Source organism: Lutra lutra, chromosome 1 (genome assembly GCF_902655055.1).
Source record: "Lutra lutra chromosome 1, mLutLut1.2, whole genome shotgun sequence".
NCBI classification, from domain to species: Eukaryota; Metazoa; Chordata; class Mammalia; order Carnivora; family Mustelidae; genus Lutra; species Lutra lutra.
Window position 1 is genome coordinate 95,517,418 of NC_062278.1, and position 20,502 is coordinate 95,537,919.

The following is a 20,502-nucleotide window of genomic DNA, read 5'->3' on the forward strand; positions in this document are numbered from 1 at the left end:
TAGAAGTTCAATCTGATTTCTAATTGATGGTCTGAAGTTAGTTTTCTGTTTCTTCTGTTATCTGTGAAATGTGACTAGTATTATCTCATTCACAGGAATATTGCATGGTTTCATATAATCAAACATAGTAATGCAGTTTTCATTTATTAAGTTCTTTTCTTTCAAGTTTAAATTTTAATATGCTGTGTCTCGTCGAAATGTTTCTGAATTTATAGTGTTACTGGGATTTAGAAAGAACCTGCTAAGTTACTGTGTCTTTGGAAATGTTTGTAGGAACCAATGATGCCCATGGACCAGTCATCCATGCATTCAGACCATGCACAGACAGGTAAGAATGACACTGGCAGAAACTGTCATTCATCAGCAAATATCATTTAAAGACTTCTTTAGGTGACTCTTTAACTTAAGCTTGAAACCATTTATGTTCTTCACAAATAAAAGTTAGCCCCATTTTGCAGTGGTACTCTCCATCATAATATTTAACATATACCTTTGGCATTTTAAGAAGACAACTATGTAAACTACAATAAAGGACACTTTTCTCTGATTCAGATAAATTTCTTCTGAGACTTTTTTTTAAATTGAGCAACCTAGCTTTTTCAATAATGAAAATGCATACTGTTTTTGTGGGTCATGTTGATTCTTCAGGTGATCTGTTTTTGTTAAAAGCTTTATTATCAGAAGTATAAATTATGTAAAAGATACAGTGTAGAAAATTCAAAAAAGATCATGTGATCTTCCAGAACCTTAAATATATATCTGTGAAATTTAGAGAGCAATTAATTGGGCAGAGCGTACTGATCTTGGATGAATCAAGAAAGGGAAGGTGAGGGAGTTTTTCTGGAAGGACAGAATGTACTTTCTTGTTCATATAAGAAGCTGGTTATATGAAACGTGGGCTTTTTTTTTTTTTTTTTTTTTGTGGCCTGAAGTAGCTTTAAGGAATTGAAACCTAGAGTTCAATCTTTGTCAGTTCTTTACTTGACCTATGTGGTATGGTAGTTAGGAACATTTTAAGTATGAAGGAAGTGAAGAGTAAAAACCAAGCGCCCCCTGACTCTGTGCCTTAGTCATACTGAAATAATTGAATAAGGTTTATGGAATCACCCTTATAGAAGAAACTGATTAATTTGTGAAGAAGAGAATTTTTTTTTTAAGATTTTATTTATTTATTTGACAGAGATCACAAGTAGGCAGAGAAGCAGGCAGAGAGAGAAGAAGGGAAGCAGGCTCCCTGCTGAGCAGAGAGCCTGACTCGGGGCTTGATCCCAGGACCTGAGCCAAAGGCAGAGGCCTTAACCCACTGAGCCACCCAGGTGCCCCGAAGAGAAATATTTCTAAAATGCCAAAAATATTTGTTAAAATCAGTACTTGGTTGCAGTTGGTTCTAGCTCTCCACTCTCATTAAAGATTAGGATTTATGTCATAAATACATACAGTTTATTACTAGTAGGACAGATACTCAATTTTAAATAATGCAAACTTATTCCGAAATAAAAGCTTAAATCATGAAAACATTTTAAGTCAAACTCAGTTAATAGGTGCTATGTTTTCTCCTTTTTCTTTTTTTCCCCCATGTTTGGGATTGGGTTTTCAGTAATTCCATATAATCCTTCAAGTCATGAGAGTTTGGACCAAGTTGGTGAAGAAAAGGAGGTAAGATAATTAGTTTTATTGTACATTACATCATCCATCAGCTTTTTAATAAGACTCGACAGTTAAAAAATATGACAATTAACTTGCTTAGATTTTTAAATCATAATGGTAAAGATGCAGAAATGATGTTTAATGATGCTAGAGTTTTATTCTGACTTAATCTAATTATTTATTTCATTTAAATTAAAACTCATGAGATAAGTTCTTTTTTTAACAGGAGAAAATAAAATTCAATAGCATATAGGAATAACATTTCTTTTTAAGATAACAGAACCTATAAAGTATAATTAAGAATGAGGTTTAGAATACTTGGTAGTATTGATAAGACACATTATAAATCCTACCATTTTATGGGCTAATTGTTTATTTAAAGTATAAATGATTGAGCATCTTGACTGCTACTATTTTTTTCTATTAAATATTTTATCAGCTTTTAAAGCAATAGGTTTTTAATTAAAATGATAATTTTTTTGAAAAAAAGCTTACAGTGAAAAAGATTTATCATGCCTCACACCTTCCACTCCCACTTTGACTTCTGAGAGGCAACTCTTTTTAATCATTTCTAGTTGTGCCTATAACACTTATAACTCAGTTTTCCCACTTTATATATTTTAGGCCATAAAGGTTTAGTTCACAGTACCTCCCCCCTTTCCCTTCTCTTTCCAGTGTTTGATAGGTGCATTATGTTTTACTCTCCATTACCTTTAAAAAAGCCCCAACTTTTTACTGTGGAAAATGTAATTAAAGGTAAACAGGGTAGTATAACAAAGCCCCTGTATCCATTACCCAGATAAAACAGTTATCAGTGTATGTCCGGTGTTGTTCTGTCTACCTACTTCCTTTGCTCCTGCATTATCTTGAAGTACATCTGTTGATTATATATTTAATCTCATATCTTAGTTTTTTGTTCTATGTAGGTCAATAACCTTGGCTCTCCTTTAGCCATTCCTTCTTTCTTCCAGTTTTCCTCTTTTATGTGCATATTTATTTTTTTTTAATTTTTTTTTTTTTTTTTTTTTTTTTTTTAATTTGACAGAGAGAAATCACAAGTAGGCAGAGAGGCAGGCAAAGAGAGAGGAGTAAGCAGGCTTCCTGCTGAGTAGAAAGCCCGATGTGGGGCTCGAACCCAGGACCTGGGATCATGACCTGAGCCGAAGGCAGCGGCTTAACCCACTGAGCCACCCAGGCGCCCCTGCATATTTATTTTTACATTGCCAAGGTTGTTAACGTTTACGATCTGTTCTGCAACCACAACTACATCTTCCATATTTTGTTCACAGGTTGAATGAATCATTCAAAGGAGGAAATTCCTAATAATAAGGAATGAATTCTCTATTCTAACACCATGAATTGCTAGTATTTCTTTCTTTTCAATCCTTGACACTTTTACAGCTTTTTGTTCTTTTTGGAGTTTCTGTTTATTGTTATTTATTGGTTTGTTTATTTACCAAAGACTCATTTGCTTGTATCCTCAAGAGTTTTAATATTTTTTAAAGATTTTTTCTTACAAGTAACAGTCTATTGCACATCTTTTTTTTTTTAAGAGGTTTTTTTGGGGACGCCTGGGTGGCTCAGTTGGTTAAGCAGCTGCCTTCGGCTCAGGTCATGATCCCAGCGTCCTGGGATCGAGTCCCACATCGGGCTCCTTGCTTGGCGGGGAGCCTGCTTCTCCCTCTGCCTCTGCCTGCCATTCTGTCTGCCTGTGCTCGCTCTCTCTCCCTCTCTCTCTGACAAATAAATAAAATCTTAAAAAAAAAAAAAAAGAGGTTTTTTGGGTTTTTTGTTTTGTTTTGTTTTTTAAGATTTTATTTATTTATTTTACCGAGAAAGACACAGAGAAAGAGAGAACACAAGTTGGGGAGCAGCAGAGGCAGAGGGAGAAGCAGGCTTCCTGATGAGCAGAGAGCCCGATGCGGGCTTGATCCCAGGACCCCAGGATCATGACCTGAGCCAAAGGCAGACGCTTAATGACTGAGCCTCTCAGGAGCCCCTTTTTAAGACTTTTATCATACAGTGAAGTATGCAAATCATGACTATATAGATAAATGAGTTTTCATACACTTTGTAATGACCACCCTGACCAGGAAATAGGATCTACTAATATCCCAGAAGCTCATGTACTTTCTTCTAGTCACTAACACCCCCTCCGCAGTATAAGTGACTGTTGTCTTAATATCAGAGATTAGTTTTGCTTTTTCCCCAAACTTTATACAAATGGATTCATACAGTATGTATTTTTCTGTGTCTGGCTTCTTTCACTCAGTATTGTGTTTGTGAGATTCCGTTACGTTTCACGTAGTAGTATTTCATTTATGTTCACTGTTGTTTCAATTTATCTATTCTACTATTGATTCCCCCCAATTGGGATTGGTACAATATACTGTTATGAACACTCTTATAAGTGTAGTTTGGCACACATATATAAAGATTTCTGTTAGGTATATAATTAAGAGTGGAATTCCTGAGTCACATGTAACAGAACTTTAGTAGATAATTCCAAACAGTTTTGCAAAGTGCTTGTATCGTTTTATACTTTCACCAATAATGTGTGTTTGATTGCTTCACAAATCCTTGTCAGCACGTTGTATGGTCTGTCTTTTTAATTTTAGTGAATCTGTTGAATGTGTAATGGTAGCTCATTATAGTTTTTTAATGTGTATTTCCTTGCACAACTTTTCATATCTTTATTGGCCATTTGGGTATCATCTTTAGTTAGGTGTCTGTTTCTTTTTTAAATGAGTGGTCTTTGTTATGTTGATTTATAGGAGTTCTTTGTAATTTCTTGACATTATTAACCTTTTATCGGTTATATATTGAAAATATATTCTCCCACTCTATGGCTAGTATTTTCATTCTGTTAATGGCATCTTTTGATGAATAGATGTTCTTGATTTTTAAGGTAGTGAAATACATTCACCTTTTCCTTTTTGGTACTGCTTTTGGGCCTTTTTATTTTTTTTATTTTTTTAATTTGACAGAGAGAGAAAGAGAGAATTACAAGTAGGCAGAGAGGCAGGCAGGGGCATAGAGGCAGGCGAGGGGGGGGGGAGGCAGGCGCCCAGCAGAGAGCCCATTGCTTGACCCCAGGACTCTGATATCATGACCTGAGCTGAAGACAGAGGCTTAACCCACTGAGCCACCCAGGCGTTTTGGATGGCCTTTTGAAATCTGTTTTTCCCAACGCTATTGAAGATACTGAAAAGGCTATGCCTTCCCCCATTACTCTGCAAAGCTATCTCTTCATCAGTTATATGCTTATGACATGATCTAATTTTGGATTCTCTCTTATTTTTCATTGTTTTGTTATTATCATTGGATATTGTGCTTCATGATCACTATAGCTTTATAATAAATCTATCTAGTAAAATTCGTCTGCTTTGCTGTCTGGGGATTATCTTGGCTACTCTTCCTGGCTTTTTGCATTTCCATGTAAATTTTAGAATCAGCTTGCTGGTTTCCACAAAAATCAAGCAAATAAACCAAACCGATCGGTACATTTCAGAGAAAGTGCCATCTTTACAATTTGAAATCTTCAAACTATGAGCATGATATATTCCTTCACTTATTTAGGTGTTTAAAGTCTGTCAATGTTTTATAGTTTTCAGAGTCCTTGAACTATAGGTATTGGATGTAAATGGTATTATTTTAAAATAAAATTTTCTATTTAATACTGTATTTCTATTTACTACTATAACATTAACTTTATTTATTTTTAATTTTAAAAAAAGATTATTTATTTATTTATTTGACAGACAGAGAGCCCAAATAGGCAGAGAGGCAGGCAGAGAGAGAGAGGAGGAAGCAGGCTCCCCGCTGAGCAGAGAGCCCCATTTGGGGCTTGGTCCCAGGACCCTGAGATCATGACCTGAGCTGAAGGCAGAGGCTTAATCCACTGAGCCACCCTGGCACCTCAGTGTGGGAAGGATTTTAATTCTAGTTTATGTCTGAATAGATCTGGGACAATTTAGATATCTCTATTTTGTCTTGTGTTTGTGTTATTCTTGGGAATTTGTTGAGCCTAAATTCTCAGATTTATTGACGTGAAGTTGTCCATTTCTAGGAATATGAAATGACATCCTTTTTTATTCCTGATAAAATTTGTTGTGCATTCCCTTTTTCTTCATCATTCTTGCCAGGGGATATCAGTTTATTAGTCTTTTCAGAGAATTAACGTTTGGCTCTTCTCTATTGGATGCTTATTTACTATTCTAGTGCATTGGTTTCTCCCCTATCTCCTTATGCTTTTTTGTCATTCACTTTAAAATAATATATTTTTGTTTGTTTGTTTGTTTGTTTTAAGATTATTTATTTATTTATTTATTTGACAGACAGAGATCACAAGTAGGCAGAGATGCAAGCAGAGAGGGGGGGAAGGAAGCAGGCTCCCTGCTGAGTAAGAGCCCAATGCGGGGCTCCATCCCAGGACCCTGGGACCATGCATGACCTGAGCCGAAGGCAGAGGCTTAACCCACTGAGCCACCCAGGTGGCCCTCACTTTAAAATATATCTTAATCTCTATTATGATTTCTTCTTTGGTCAGAGCATTATTTTCAAGTATAGTAGTTTTACATATTTGGAAAAACTTTTTTTTTTTTTTGGAAAATTTTTTGACTTCTAACTTAATTCCTCTATAAATCAGAAAATGCGTTGTGTGTGATCTCTGTCCTTTGGATTTTTTTGAAATTTGCTTGAAGGCTAAGTTACATATATATTGGTATATGTTCCATACATATTTTCTAATACAGTATGTTTTGTAGTTATTGAGTAGTGTTCTGTACAGATCATTTAGGTCAAGATTATTAACAATGTTGGGCGCCTGGGTGGCTCAGTGGGTTAAAGATTATTAACAATGTTATTCCATTTCTATTGCCTCACTGACTGTTCTCTCTCAACCACAAGGTTACATTGTGGGTATGTCTGTTCCTTGTTTGTTTTGTTAGCTTTTGCTCTATATATTTTGAAGCCATGTTATTGAATACATACAAATTTAGAATCATAATACTTCTATTGGATTAACCCTTTTTCATCATGAAATATCCCTTTCTGTTTTTAGTAATGCTTTTTGCCTTAAAATTCTTATGTTAGGTAATTGCTATGTAACAAATAATCCCAAAATGTAGTGACTTAAAACAACAAGATTTATAATGTCATAGTTTCTATGTGTCAGGAATCCAAGCATGACTTATCTGGGCCCTTTGCCTCAGAATCACATACAGGCTACAAACAAGGTGCTGGCAAAGACTGCTATTACCTCAAAGTTTGACTGGGGAAGAAGCTGCTTCCATATGTATCTAATTGTTGACAGGATTCTGTCCTTGCTACATGGGCCTATCTATAAGGCAGCTTATAACAAAGTAGCTTACTTTATTTCATCGGAGCAAGTAAGCTGTAAGATCTAGAGAGCGTGAATGCCAGCAGAACAGAACTCAGTCTTTTGTAACCTAATCTCAGAAATGACATCCTATTGCTTTTGCATTATTTTTTTAATTACAAGCAAGTCACTACATCCAGCCCATACTCAAGGGGAGGGGATAACACAAAGGCATGAATACTAGCTGGTGGGGATCATTGGGGGACATCTTAGAAGTCAGCCTACCACAGTAGGCTACAATTACTTTGTCTTATATTGGTTTAGCTACAACTGTCTTTTGGTTAGGATCATGACCTGAGCTGAAGGCAGATGTCTAACCTACTGAGCCATCCAGGCACCCCTGTACTAGTGTTTTTAAATAGTCTTTATTTAGGTTTATCCACATTTTATTTTTTTTGTTCTGCATTCCTTCCTGTATGTCTGTCCTTCCATATGAGATTCTCTTTCTTCTTGAAGAACTCAATATTTCCTTTAGTGAGAGGCAACTAGTGATGGACTTCTTTAGTTTGTGTTTGTCTGAAAATGTTTTTATTTCACTTTCATTTTGAAGGCTATTTTTTTTTTTTTTTAGATTTTATTTATTTATTTGTCATAGAGAGAGAAGCGAGAGTGAGCACAGGCAGACAGAGTGGCAGGCAGAGGCAGAGGGAGAAGCAGGCTCGCTGCGAAGCAAGGAGCCCGATGTGGGACTCGATCCCAGGACGCTGGGATCATGACCTGAGCCGAAGGCAGCTGCTTAACCAACTGAGCCACCTAGGCGTCCCTTGAAGGCTATTTTTGTAGATCAGCAGGGTATTTAGATCCTTTGACGGTGACATACCACTGGTTTCTGCTTCTGCCTTGTTATTGATTCTATGAAGGTGTTGTGCTTTTGTTCCATGTCATTCTCTGTCACAGTTTCCAGTTAACCACATTTAAAGTCTGTAAATTGCCTTATCTTCTTCTTTTTTTTTTTTTTTTAAAGATTTTATTTATCTATTCGACAGAGAGAGATCACAAGTAGGCAGAGAGGCAGGCAGAGAGAGAGAGGAGGAAGCAGGCTCCCCACCAAGGAGAGACCCCGATGCAGGGCTAGATCCCAGGACCCTGGGATCATGACTTGAGCCGAAGGCAGAGGCTTTAACCCTCTGAGCCACCCAGGCGCCCCTGCCTTATCTTCTTAACATTCTGTGCTTTCTTAATCTGCTCTAATCTGATTTCTTTCAGTCCTCTTTATTTATCCTTATTACCACATCAGATTTTTATTTCTAGATTTTTGTAAATGACCCTTCTCTTGAAACATCACTTTCCTTCAGTTTTCATAATACTTTTTTTTTCTGATTTGTACTTGTTTTTCTTAAAATTTGCTCTTTGCTTTTCTTGATACTCTTCACTTGAGAAAATTCATACTTAATTCTTATGGGTACATCTGTTGATTATATGCAGAGGATTTTGCAGATATGTTAAAAAAGATTATCTTCCAGTCTTCTCTATAAATTACCAGAAGACTAAATTTCTAGTTGTAAATGAATTTAAGGCTAATTTTGTTATTCCAAAGGAGCCTTGGTACTATGTAGAAAAAAAATATTTTCCACTAGTTAAGCTGTCTCATGCTTGTTTTCTGTCTATAGCTTCTAAAAGTGTCTCTGTCGTCCCATTAGTTCAGATGTCATATATCAAGCTTCCAGTAGACTCTTTAATCTTGATATCCCATTGTAGCTTGTATCTTCAGGATGAAAAACCAAGCCTATTATCTCAATAGCTCTGTCAATCTTATCCTGTGTGCACACTTTGTTTTTCTGTCAGTAGTACCTCCAGTCTCCAGGTCATTAAAGTTAGTGTCATTTTTTAAATTCATGTTTCTTCATTGCCTCCAGACCAAAATTTTATCAGATCTTAAGATACCCTTTAACACTTCTCGGATTTCAACTTCCTGTGACTATCCCTCTGAGCTCAATTCATGAATTGATCCTACATCCTGTGTAGTTAGATTATATCATTTGGAATGATGTAAGAAAAGAATTATTAAGAACTTAGAAGATATTTTAAAATCATCTTAGGTATAATCAGGTGTTATAAATATAACGTATTACGCAAAATTTCTCCAGGCATAACTCTTTGATGTAAATGTTCTTGACAGGCAATGAATACCAGGGAAAGTGGCAAAGCTTCATCCAGTTTAGGTCTTCAGGACTTTGATTTGCTTCGGGTAATAGGCAGAGGAAGTTATGCCAAAGTACTATTGGTGCGATTAAAAAAAACAGATCGTATTTATGCAATGAAAGTTGTGAAAAAAGAGCTGGTCAATGATGATGAGGTAAGTACAATGATTTATTATTTTGAACTGTTAAATTGGATTAAGTGTACTATTTCGGAGAAAACCTCAATGTTTGTGTCTTAAATTTCAGTCTATTCTAAATAAATGCTTCAGACAGATTACATAAGATAGATTTAATGTAATGTGATGATTACTAGATTTTTAAAAAATCAAAATCAAACCATATTATTACCAAGGGAATGTACTGGAACTTTGTAAAAGTTTTCGTAGACCATTTCATAATATTGAAAGATTTATTGGTGGTGATTTCTCTTTGTGTGTAGGCTCTTGTCTCATGTTGTTTCATGATAATCAGTGCTTTTGATATTTGGCCTAGTTACTAATTACATTTATGATAATTGAATTACTAAGAATAAATTTATCATAGTTTTCATTATAATTCAGTTTGACATAGATTTCTTTCATATTTTGAAACAGGATATTGATTGGGTACAGACAGAGAAGCACGTTTTTGAACAGGCATCCAATCATCCTTTTCTTGTTGGGCTGCATTCTTGCTTTCAGACAGAAAGCAGGTAAGTTTAAAAGATAATGGGATGATTACTGGGCTTTACACAATGAGAACTGCTTTCTGCTGTAAGCTGGAAGTGAAAGACATGGAGATGGACACAACAGTACTATGCTTAAAATTTCCTACTACTCAGAGTCCAATCAGTGATACCATTTTAACACTGGATCAGCATTCGGCATTAGGAAATTACCCGCTTTAGGCAAAAAAAAAAAAGAGGACAGGTCATAAATATCTCCAAGAGTCTAGTTTTAGTTCTTAAAGTTTCCTAGAATTTAGCTAGAGGGAGAAATGCTAACTTCTTTACCTTAAGTAACAGATGAAAATGACTTACCTTGTAAACGCTGAACTTGGGGTGAGAGTGAAAAGCTCTGGATTGCTAGTGGTACTATTTTCAAATAGAAGAAAGAGTTTACACAACTGTGCTGGTTTATTTTCTTGTATCTTCTGTGATTAAACAGCTTTCCACTCCAACTACCCTTTGTTTCCACCAAATTCCTGGAGTGTTTGTTAAGGGTAAATCTATAGAATGCTCTCTGTGTTGTAACTGGCCTTTGTAGTGTTTAAGATGCAAAATGGCACTGCTTTATTTTGAATCTTGGTTTCATGTGCTCTCTGCTGTTGTTTATTTATTTTTTTAAGCCCGCTGACATGTAAAGTTCCTAGATTTAAGCCCTGCTGATTATTTCTTACATTTCTTTTCTTTTCTTCTTTTTTTCTTTAATTAAAAAATACTTTTGGGGCTCCTGGGTGGCTCAGTTGGTTAAGTGTCTGCCTTCGGCTCGGGTCATGGTCCCAGAGCCCTGGGATCGACTCTAACATTGAGCCCCCTGCTCAGCGGAGAGTCTGCTTCTTCTCCCTCTGCCTGCTGCTCTGCCTACTTGTGCTCTCTATCTCTCTGTCAAAGAAATAAAGAATCTTAAAAAAAAAAATCCTTTTTTTTCCCCCAAGTTTTTATTTAAATTCCAGTTAGTTAACATACAGTGTAATATTAGTTTCGGGTGTACAGTATAGTTTCATACAACACCTGTTGCTCCTTGAGAGTACCCTCCTTAATCCCCACCACCTCTGCCTCTGCCCACTTCCCCTCTAGTAACCATCAGTTTGTTCTCTAGAGTTAAGAGTCCATTTCTTGGTTTGCCTCTCTTCCCCCTGCCCCATGTTCATTTGTTCTGCTTCTTATCTCTTCTCTGTTTTAGATTATTCTTTGTCATAGAATATGTAAATGGAGGAGATCTAATGTTTCATATGCAGCGACAAAGAAAACTTCCTGAAGAACATGCCAGGTAGATGTGTACTGTTTGTGTTAGATTTTTGCTGGAGGTGGGGCTGGCGGGAGGGGGCATTGTGGGGAGGGAATGCTGTGGGACTTTTTATGTGTCACTGGTTAAAAAGAGTAGATAAATCATGTATTTTGATGCTAGTTAGTGTTTGTAAGTCATGTAGGGACTAAGCTACAAGTTAGTTTACATTATAATATATAAATTATATGTAATGTTATGTACATATTAATATAAGCAGTTGAAAAGTATAAACAGTGTTAAAGGGGAAGCCTTTAGTTTTCTAAACGCAGTTATTTTAAAATACTTTGTCTATTCAATATCCACAATTGAAACAGTTGATGAATTTATAAACACTTATTCATCTAAGGTTTGCAGTGCTCTCTGACAGTTTTTCATTGATTATTATTTGTATATACTTGAGAGTAATAAAACAATTTCTTTTAAGCTATTATGTAATTCTTCCTGCAATTATAATTTCTGAATTGTTCTGCCTTTAGCTTTTTTTTTCCCTCTGATCACATACCTATTGATGAATAAAAGATCATTAAATATTATTTATTTATTTTGTGTCTTTAATTTGATATTATTATATAAGATTGTAAATTGCTTATATGTTAGAGGAATTAGGTGGGGGAGGATCATGGCCTAGGATAAGTTTAATTCATCTGTGCCATTTTTTGTTTTGTTTTGTACTCAGAATTAGGAATAATTCTCACCCTTTAGTGGTCCATAAAAGTAAGGCCAAAATGAAGCATATGAGTCTGCATATGCATGTGATGAAGGTTAAAGATTTTATTTTTATAAATACTTGTTCAGTGAAAATCTTGTTAGGACATTGATTATTTCTTACCAAAAGGAGATAATATCCTTCAATTTTGTAAGAAGGTAGAAATTGTACTAATCTAATCTTGGGCCAAACTGTGTTTGGTTTTGTTAATTTCCTGTATGTTCGTTTCCTGTATTTAGTCTTTATTAAACGATCACCCTTCATAGCAGAGCCACAAATGATATTTCTGATTGTGACCATAGCTTGAATTTGTTCCTTATTTGTTCATTTGGACTTGGGGGAAGTAGTTTTTACTGTATTCAAGTGCCAGTTCTGGTTTTATTTCATCCTTTTCTGGGAACCAAATTACAAAATAAAATCTCAGGTTCTCTGTGCATAGAATTAAGTAGCTGAGAAGGTATGTGTCATGCACCTCCAAACATGATCATGGTAACATTCACCAATGGAGCCGTAAACCAACTTGGGTGTTTCGTTTTCATTATTCAGGTCAAAAGTTCTGGTTATCTATCTACCAATGGGGTAGTGGCAGATCTAAAAAGCTCTTTAATATTAAATGGTATGGTTGTAGAAGAATTTATTTTAATTCCCTCTCTAGAATTTTGGTATGGATTTTGCGTAGTTTGAGTAGGACTTTTAGCATTTTTTCTATTCTAGACCAATCAGTGATTCTTAGCATTTGGGGAGATCATTCTTAGAGAAGTGGTGAAAGCTGTGGAAATCCTATAGAAGATGTACGAGTACACATATACATACAGCTGTGCTCTGGTTGTAGCAGTGTGGACTGCCCGAAGTCCAGCCAAGGACCCAGATTAAGAGCTCCTGTCGAGACTTGCAAATTAAAAATTTTATGACTTTAATGTAGGCTGGAACTTTTATAATTGTGTTTTGGGCTCAGATATTTTAAAGTAGTACTTCAATTTGTGTTTTGGTATTGTTTCTAAAAACATTGGGAGAAAAAATCTTTTGACATGATTTTGGTGTTTTCATTTGCAGATGGGAGTAGGACTTCTAGAAACTTAAAACAATTTAAAAATTTGAATCAAATGAGTTATTTTTCATTTTAGATTTTACTCTGCAGAAATCAGTCTAGCATTAAATTATCTTCATGAACGAGGGATAATTTATAGAGATTTGAAATTGGACAATGTATTGCTGGACTCAGAAGGACACATTAAACTCACTGACTACGGCATGTGTAAGGTGAGGGAAATTTCTAGTTAATCAGAAGGTCTCAGCAGCTCACAAAATTCTTTTGGTAAAATAACAATATTTAAAGTTGAGGAAATGACTGCTACTTTGGGGTGCTTTTTGGGATTTTAGCACAAGGATATATATACATATTTTCTAACCATTTACAAAATTCTGTATTTTCTGTGAGTGTATATGTGCTATAATAAGAGTTAATTTCTTTTTATTGTCTGTAAGCTTTTTATCTTGAATGTTGTGATACTACAGAAGAAAATTTGGAAATAAAAATTGTCTGCGGGGCGCCTGGGTGGCTCAGTGGGTTAAGCCGCTGCCTTCGGCTCAGGTCATGATCTCGGGGATCCTGGGATCGAGTCCCGTGTCGGGCTCTCTGCTCAGCAGGGAGCCTGCTTCCCTCTCTCTCTCTCTCTCTCTCTGCCTGCCTCTCTGTCTACTTGTGATCTCTCTCTGTCAAATAAACAAATAAAATCTAAAAAAGAGAAAAAAAAATTGTCTGCAATCCCATGACTTTAACGTAACTACTTACATGTCACCCTCCAGTTTTTGCTATTTAATTGTAACTTTTGATGATGCATTCAGGATTTTATCAGGAAATCTGTCATTTTTTTTATATTTAAAGTTTAAATATCTGACATGAAGTATGGTAGAACAAAATAAGAATTTCAGTTACTCTCAGGACATGTCCTTTATTTCTTGGTACTTTATTCTTTCTGTAACAGTGTTTGATTTAAGGGTCCAGTGTTTTTCCACAAAATGTCTAGAGAGCTACTCTCCTTGTTAAAAGTAGCTGGGACAGAGTTATCCTCACACAGTAATATGGCAACAAGCATGTAAATGTGTGAATTACACTCCCCCATTCACCGGAGGGAAATGCCTCCAGAGCTTGGAGGTTATTTAAATGTTAACATTAAGTAAGACACTCTAATAGTATTGAAGATTTGACCTTATTATCTGTTCAGCAACACTAGAAAAGAAAATCTTTACCTAAAGTACTCTTGCTTTTAAGTACAAAACTCAGTCATTTATCTTTTCTTATATTCAATTTCTGTTTCCTTAAATTTTTCTATCACACAAATCTTTAGTCATAAACAAATAGAGATTTAGTAGGCAAACCCCTATGTACCCATCACTGAGATTTGTGATACCTTTTTCATCTCTCACTTTTTTCTTTTTTTTTTTTAAAGATTTGGTTGATTTATTAGAGAGAGAGAGCATGAGATGGGGAGTGGGTAGAGGGAGAAGGAGAAGCAGATCCTCTGCCGAGCAGGTAGCCCAACACAGTTCAATCCCACGACTCTGGGATCATGACATAAGCTGAAGGCAGATGCTGAACCAACTGAGCCACCCAGACGTCCCTCTCCATCACTTTTTCCCCAGTGGATTTTTTTCTTATTTCAGAAGAAAAATGACAATAACATAAAAGTCAACAACAAAACCATGAGGAATGCTAACCTTATTATAAAGTGTACATATTAAAACAATAATGAGACTTAATTTTTGCATACCAGATACTGGTTTTTAAAATTAAAATAGTCTACTTACAAGAGTTTAAAGTAATGGGTATTCTCCTATATCATTGGTGAGCGTATGCATTGTTACGATCTCGTGGATAACAGATGGTGGGGATATATCAGGATTCTTAAAGATGTACAGCCACACTCTTCTGTCTAGTACTTCTGCCTCTGCGATATTCTGCGATATTCTGAGTACATATTTTGTTCTATGAGGAAAAGTTTGTGACCAGGTATTTTTATTGTAGTTCGTGATAAATATTATAAATAATCTAAGCGGCCACTGGTAAGAACAATGATTAGGGAAATTATGGCATGAACACAGAACAGAGCATTGTGAAGTCATTAAAATGTTTACCAGAAGTTCATGACCATGTAAAATGTTTAGAATGTAACATTAAATAAAGTTCTAAAGTATAGCATTGTCTAATTCTATATGCGTTGTTCTGTTATGTAGCATTACACATTTATTTTGTTCACCTTTATGTATTTCTTAAGTTATTATAATGGGCATGCTTACTTAAACAATGAAACTCACAAAAATGAATTGTCTTTCTCTTGCTTGCTTAATTGTATATTTAGTATTATTTAGCTTGTTTTTATTTTTTTAAGATTTTATTTATTTATTTGACAGAGATCACAAGTAGGCAGAGAGGCAGGCAGAGAGAGAGAAAGGGAAGCAGGCTCCCCAGTGAGTAGAGAGCCCTATGCAGGGCTCAATCCCAGGACTCTGGGATCATGACCTGAGCTGAAGGCAGCTACTTAACCCACTGAGCCACCCATGTACCCCTAGCTTGTTTTTAAACTATCTTTTTATTGTTGATTTCTTATTTAATCGCTGTGGCCAATAAATAGTCTAAATGATACAGGTTCTTTGAAAATATTTTGAGGTTTCCTTTGTGACTTAGTATTTGATCAGTATCCCACATGCACTTAAAAAAGAATATATGGGGCACCTGGGTGGCTCAATTGGTTAAGCAGCTGCCTTTGGCTTGGGTCTTGCCAGGGTCCTGGGATCAAGCCCTGCATCGGACTCCCTGCTCAGTGGAGAGCCTGCTTCTCCCTTTCCCTCTGCTGCTCTGCCTACTTGTGCTCTCTCTCTCTTTGTCAAATAAATAAATAAAATCTTAAAAAAAAAAAAAGAATATATAATCTCTTGTTTGTATGCAAGGCATCTCTGTCCTTCACACCCTCTCTCTCTTTCCCTCCTCCCTCTCTCCTCACATGCACATAGATTACACATATTCTATATTATATTTAGCTCTGGCTTTTATCTAAATCTTTTTTCTGCTTACTAGATTTTTTTTTGTCTGTATTATTTATCATTTTCCGATATAGATGTGTTAAAAATCACCTATCATGATTGGAGATTATATTATCAGTTCAGCCTGATGCAGGGTCAGTCCCAGGACTCTGGGATCATGACCTGAGCCCAAGGCAGACGATTAATGACTGAGCCACCCAGGCATCCCTCAAATGTAATTTTTATCTTAACTGAACTCTACCAACAGCTAATGAGGACAGGTTTTCTTTAAGCTATTTAATGGCAACCTGTGATTTTAATAATATGGACAACTGTGCTAGTGGTATTTTATTTAAGCTTTATATATTACCATAGATGCTGAGTTTGTATGATGATGAAATGAAAGAGATGAATTTAGAAGATAATTTCCTGTCTTACTATATCATTTCTCTCTCTCTCTCTCTCTTTTTTTTTTCTTTTTTTTTATAAAAGGAAGGATTACGGCCAGGAGATACAACCAGCACTTTTTGTGGTACTCCCAATTACATTGCTCCTGAAATTTTAAGAGGAGAAGATTATGGTAATAAATAAATAGGTTGCATTTTAGCTGTGTGCTAGATGGGTGGTTAAATGTGGTACCAATTGCGTTGTATTATACTATAGTATTTAAATGCTAATATTATTAATATAAACTTTCTTGATCCCCTTAAAACCTACATGAAAACCCTAAATTATGAAATCAGAGACAGTGGGACCTTACCAGTATTTGAAGGTACAGATTTGAGTAATATTTTATTAAGGGCAACACTAAAAGTATTAGGTACTAATACAAGCAGTTTATACATATTAATTAAGCCTGTCAATAATCCTAAGAGGTAAGCACTGGTTAATTCCCATTTTTAGAGAAAGTTTAAATAACTTGTCCAAGGTCCTACAGCTAGAAAGTGGCAGAGTAGGGATTTAAATTTTAGCCATGTGACTCCAGAGTCACGAACCCCTAGAAGATTGTTTCTATTTCCTGGGGTATTTCCTCCAGGAATCTGAAAAATGAGGGAAAGATTGACTGCTGGTCAGGAACCAGAGGATATATTTATCTTAAGCATACATTTGACTTCTTGGGTTCTGACCCTCCGATTTCAGCAGATGTAAAGGAGGATGGGTACTTCTGACAGCTGCTCATAATCTGATTCCAAGATCCTTCAAGGATCTTTAATCAGCTATCAAAAGATCAAGTTTCAGACCAAGGAAGGTTATTCTCAAGTACAATTTAATTATATCCTCAAAAACAACATGTTAGAAACAGATCATGAGTCTGAAATTACAGGCATACTTGAGAAAAGAAACTTCTGTTTCATTTCCAATATTTTATTTTTTATTTATTTGTTTTTAAAGATTTTATTTACTTATTTTAGGGAGAGTGATAGAAATAGCCTATGCAGGTAGGGGGAGGGGCAGAGGCACAGGGAGAGGAAGAGGGAAAGAATCCCCAGCAGACGGCACTGAGCTGGTACCTGACACAGGGATCAAACCCATGACCCTGAGATTGTGACCTGAGCTGGAACCAAGAGCCAGGCGCTTAAACAAATGAGCCACCCAGGTGTCCTTCCAATATTATATTTTTAAAGCTATCTTTTTGGTACCTCCCCTTTTTGATAACTGAATTATTCCTATAATCGCCATTGCCTACCATGATAGTTATAATGCATTTAGAGTTTAGTTTTTCATTATGTTTATTTTTTCATTATATAATAGAATGAATCTCAAGTTACTGACTTTCGGGAATGCAGAAGAGATCATTTGTTACTTCAAAGAATTTCTTTTTTGAAGGTTTCAGTGTCGATTGGTGGGCCCTTGGAGTCCTAATGTTTGAGATGATGGCAGGAAGATCTCCATTTGATATTGTTGGAAGCTCTGATAACCCTGATCAAAACACGGAGGATTATCTCTTCCAAGGTAATTTACAGTATTTTATAGAGATTCTCCGTGAATAACCTATTCTAGAGCATGAATGAGGATGGCTCACATTTTTACTTTGAGTAAGAAAGAGGAAAATAATTTGGACAGTGTACTTCTTAATATGTGAGTCTTCAATTTTTTTAAAAGATACATCTTCCTACCTCTCTACCTTCAGTTCATTTGCCAACTACTCTCATACTCAAAAATAAAACAAAGAGTTTCCTTTAGATTGTGTATCATAGAGAGTGGAAGAAGGAATCTTGTGGCTAGAGAGGAGAGTCTTTTCACATGCACCCTGAAGATGAGTCCATAAGTCCAAAAACAATATGGAGATAAAGTAGGGTACCAAGAATGTAAGAGAATCAAAAGGTGAAAAAAACAGGCCTGCGATTGGAAATACAGAGACTCGAACTGGATACAAACAAGCAAATACCAAAGTAATATATGTCATGTCTTATTTTTTCTGCTAGAGTGCCTTATGTTCCTTGTCATAAAAATGTAAAGATTGAAGCCATGTAAAAGTTAAATATATAATGCCATAATTTTGTCTTTCTAGTTATTTTGGAAAAGCAAATACGCATACCGCGTTCTCTATCTGTAAAAGCTGCAAGTGTCCTGAAGAGTTTTCTCAACAAGGTATAAATCACATATAACAATCTTTAGTGGTTTATCTGTATGTAAATGAAACTGTAAGTAGAGGTTCAGGCAGTGTAACATTCCAGAACATCAGAGTATGTGATTTTTTTCAGTTAGATCTGGAATTTGTCTCTTCACCAAAAAATAATTTGACAGCGTTAGATCATGAGATGAGTTGTCCTTTCCATTTTGGCAATGTAATTCACCCCCAGCTATATATTACATATGGTATTTTTAAGTAAATAATATATATCGTGTACACATTTAGAGAAAAATTATAGTCTTTGGGGATAGCCTCAGTGGTACTCATAGCTCCAGTACTCAGTTTTCTTTGGGTTATTACTCACTTGGCAGTAGTATTCCCTACAGATGATCATGTCAAAAGCCCAAGATAAAATTCAGAAGAAATGAAGTGCTATCATTGGTCTTTAAAAGTCTGAAGATCATTCAATTATTTGTTGTTGTTGGTAGTTTGGAAGAGTTTTGGGATCTAAGATTATGATTCTGAACAGTTTTTACTCACAACACTTCTGACATCAAATGTGTAGGTTTTTCCTCACACCAACAACCAATTCTCCAGCTCTCCAGACATACTGGGTGTCCCACAATTCATTTTTTTGGGCACTAACTTCCCAGAGTTAACATCAGATTCCAGGGGTTTAAGGGCTCAGTCTCACAAGACTGTCTTCACTTCAGAGGCCAGTCACAAGTACTGAGCACCCACACTTCTGTGTGACTTGGCTGCAAAGTTGGGGGTTCCCACAACCCTCCCACTTCAGGTTTGAGAATTTGCTGGAATGGCTCACAGGACTCTGGGAAATAGTTTCCTTACCATCACTAGTTTGTTATAAAGGATACAGTGCACAACCAGATGAAAAGATACACAAGGCAAGGTCCAGAAGGATCCTGAAAATATGGGAGCTTCTGTCCCGGTGGAGTTGGGGTGCACCACCCTCACGACACATGGGTGTTCACCAACCCAGGAGCTCTCCATGCCCGGGGGTTCAGAGGGTTTTGTGGCGGTTCCGTGACATTCAGCATGACTGATTAAATCACTGGCCAGTGGTGATTGAACTCCATTTCCAGCCCCTCTGAAAAGGAGGCTGAAAGGTACAACTCTAGTAATCACACGGTTGGTTCCTCTGGCAACCAGATCCCATCCTGAAACTATGATAGGCCCACCAAGAGTCACCTTATTAGCATAAACTAAGGTATAATCAAAAGGGATTTGTTATGAAAAACGACAGTTCTGAGACTCAGGAAATTACAAGGGTTTTAGGAGCTCCGCGTCAGGAACCTGGGACAGACCCTAGATATGCTTCTTACTGTATCACAGCAGTCTTGGCAAATCGTAAATCTTACCTTAAACAAATTGTGGGTTAGAAAGTAGGTTGATGTGTGTTTATCTTCTCAGGTACATGTAGATACGATAATGACGAATTTTAATAAAATTAGAAGTTGAGGCTTTTGAGTACTTTATATGAAGAAAGATTTAAAATGGAAATCTAAGTGTCAACATACTGAAAAATGAAGGTGAGAGGTTTTCATATCCAAAACAAAATGTCTTTTATTGGAAAGAAGGATGGTAACATGGTTTCATTCACAGTCATGAATAACCCATGACTTTTTATAAGTTGCAGTCCCTTCTCAGTCCAATGAGTCACCTAATGGTTGTGTCACTCTTGTACACAGATGTTGGCTTGTTGCTCTAATTGGGCATAGGGCTTTTTTTAAAAGATTATTTATTTATTTATTTGACAGAGACAGAGATAACAAGTAGGCAGAGAGGCAGGCAGAGAGAGAGGAGGAAGCAGGCTCCCCACTGAGCAGAGAGCCCGATGCGGGGCTCGATCCCAGGACCCTGGGATCATGACCTGAGCTGAAGGCAGAGGCTTTAACTGACTGAGCCACCCAGGCACCCTGGGCATAGGGCTTTTAAAATGAGCCAAGAACAGACTTGTGAAGTTTGGGGTTTTTATATTTTGACCAGCACTCTAACCTATGCCAAAGAAACATCAGGAAGCCACT

At 36.3% G+C, this 20,502-nt stretch overlaps 1 protein-coding gene across 3 annotated transcripts in view; it reads left to right on the forward strand.

Moving 5' to 3' along the window:
* Positions 1 to 20,502, forward strand: part of PRKCI (protein kinase C iota) — a 70,714-nt gene that overhangs the window by 42,883 nt on the left and 7,329 nt on the right. For all 3 annotated transcript variants that reach the window (XM_047730272.1, XM_047730254.1, XM_047730264.1), the window contains 9 exons: positions 274 to 328; positions 1,598 to 1,656; positions 9,147 to 9,323; positions 9,762 to 9,859; positions 11,052 to 11,138; positions 12,987 to 13,122; positions 16,375 to 16,462; positions 17,710 to 17,835; positions 18,395 to 18,474. In XM_047730272.1, coding sequence (XP_047586228.1) covers positions 274 to 328; positions 1,598 to 1,656; positions 9,147 to 9,323; positions 9,762 to 9,859; positions 11,052 to 11,138; positions 12,987 to 13,122; positions 16,375 to 16,462; positions 17,710 to 17,835; positions 18,395 to 18,474 — 906 coding nt within the window. The remainder of the gene's footprint in view (positions 1 to 273; positions 329 to 1,597; positions 1,657 to 9,146; positions 9,324 to 9,761; positions 9,860 to 11,051; positions 11,139 to 12,986; positions 13,123 to 16,374; positions 16,463 to 17,709; positions 17,836 to 18,394; positions 18,475 to 20,502) is intronic.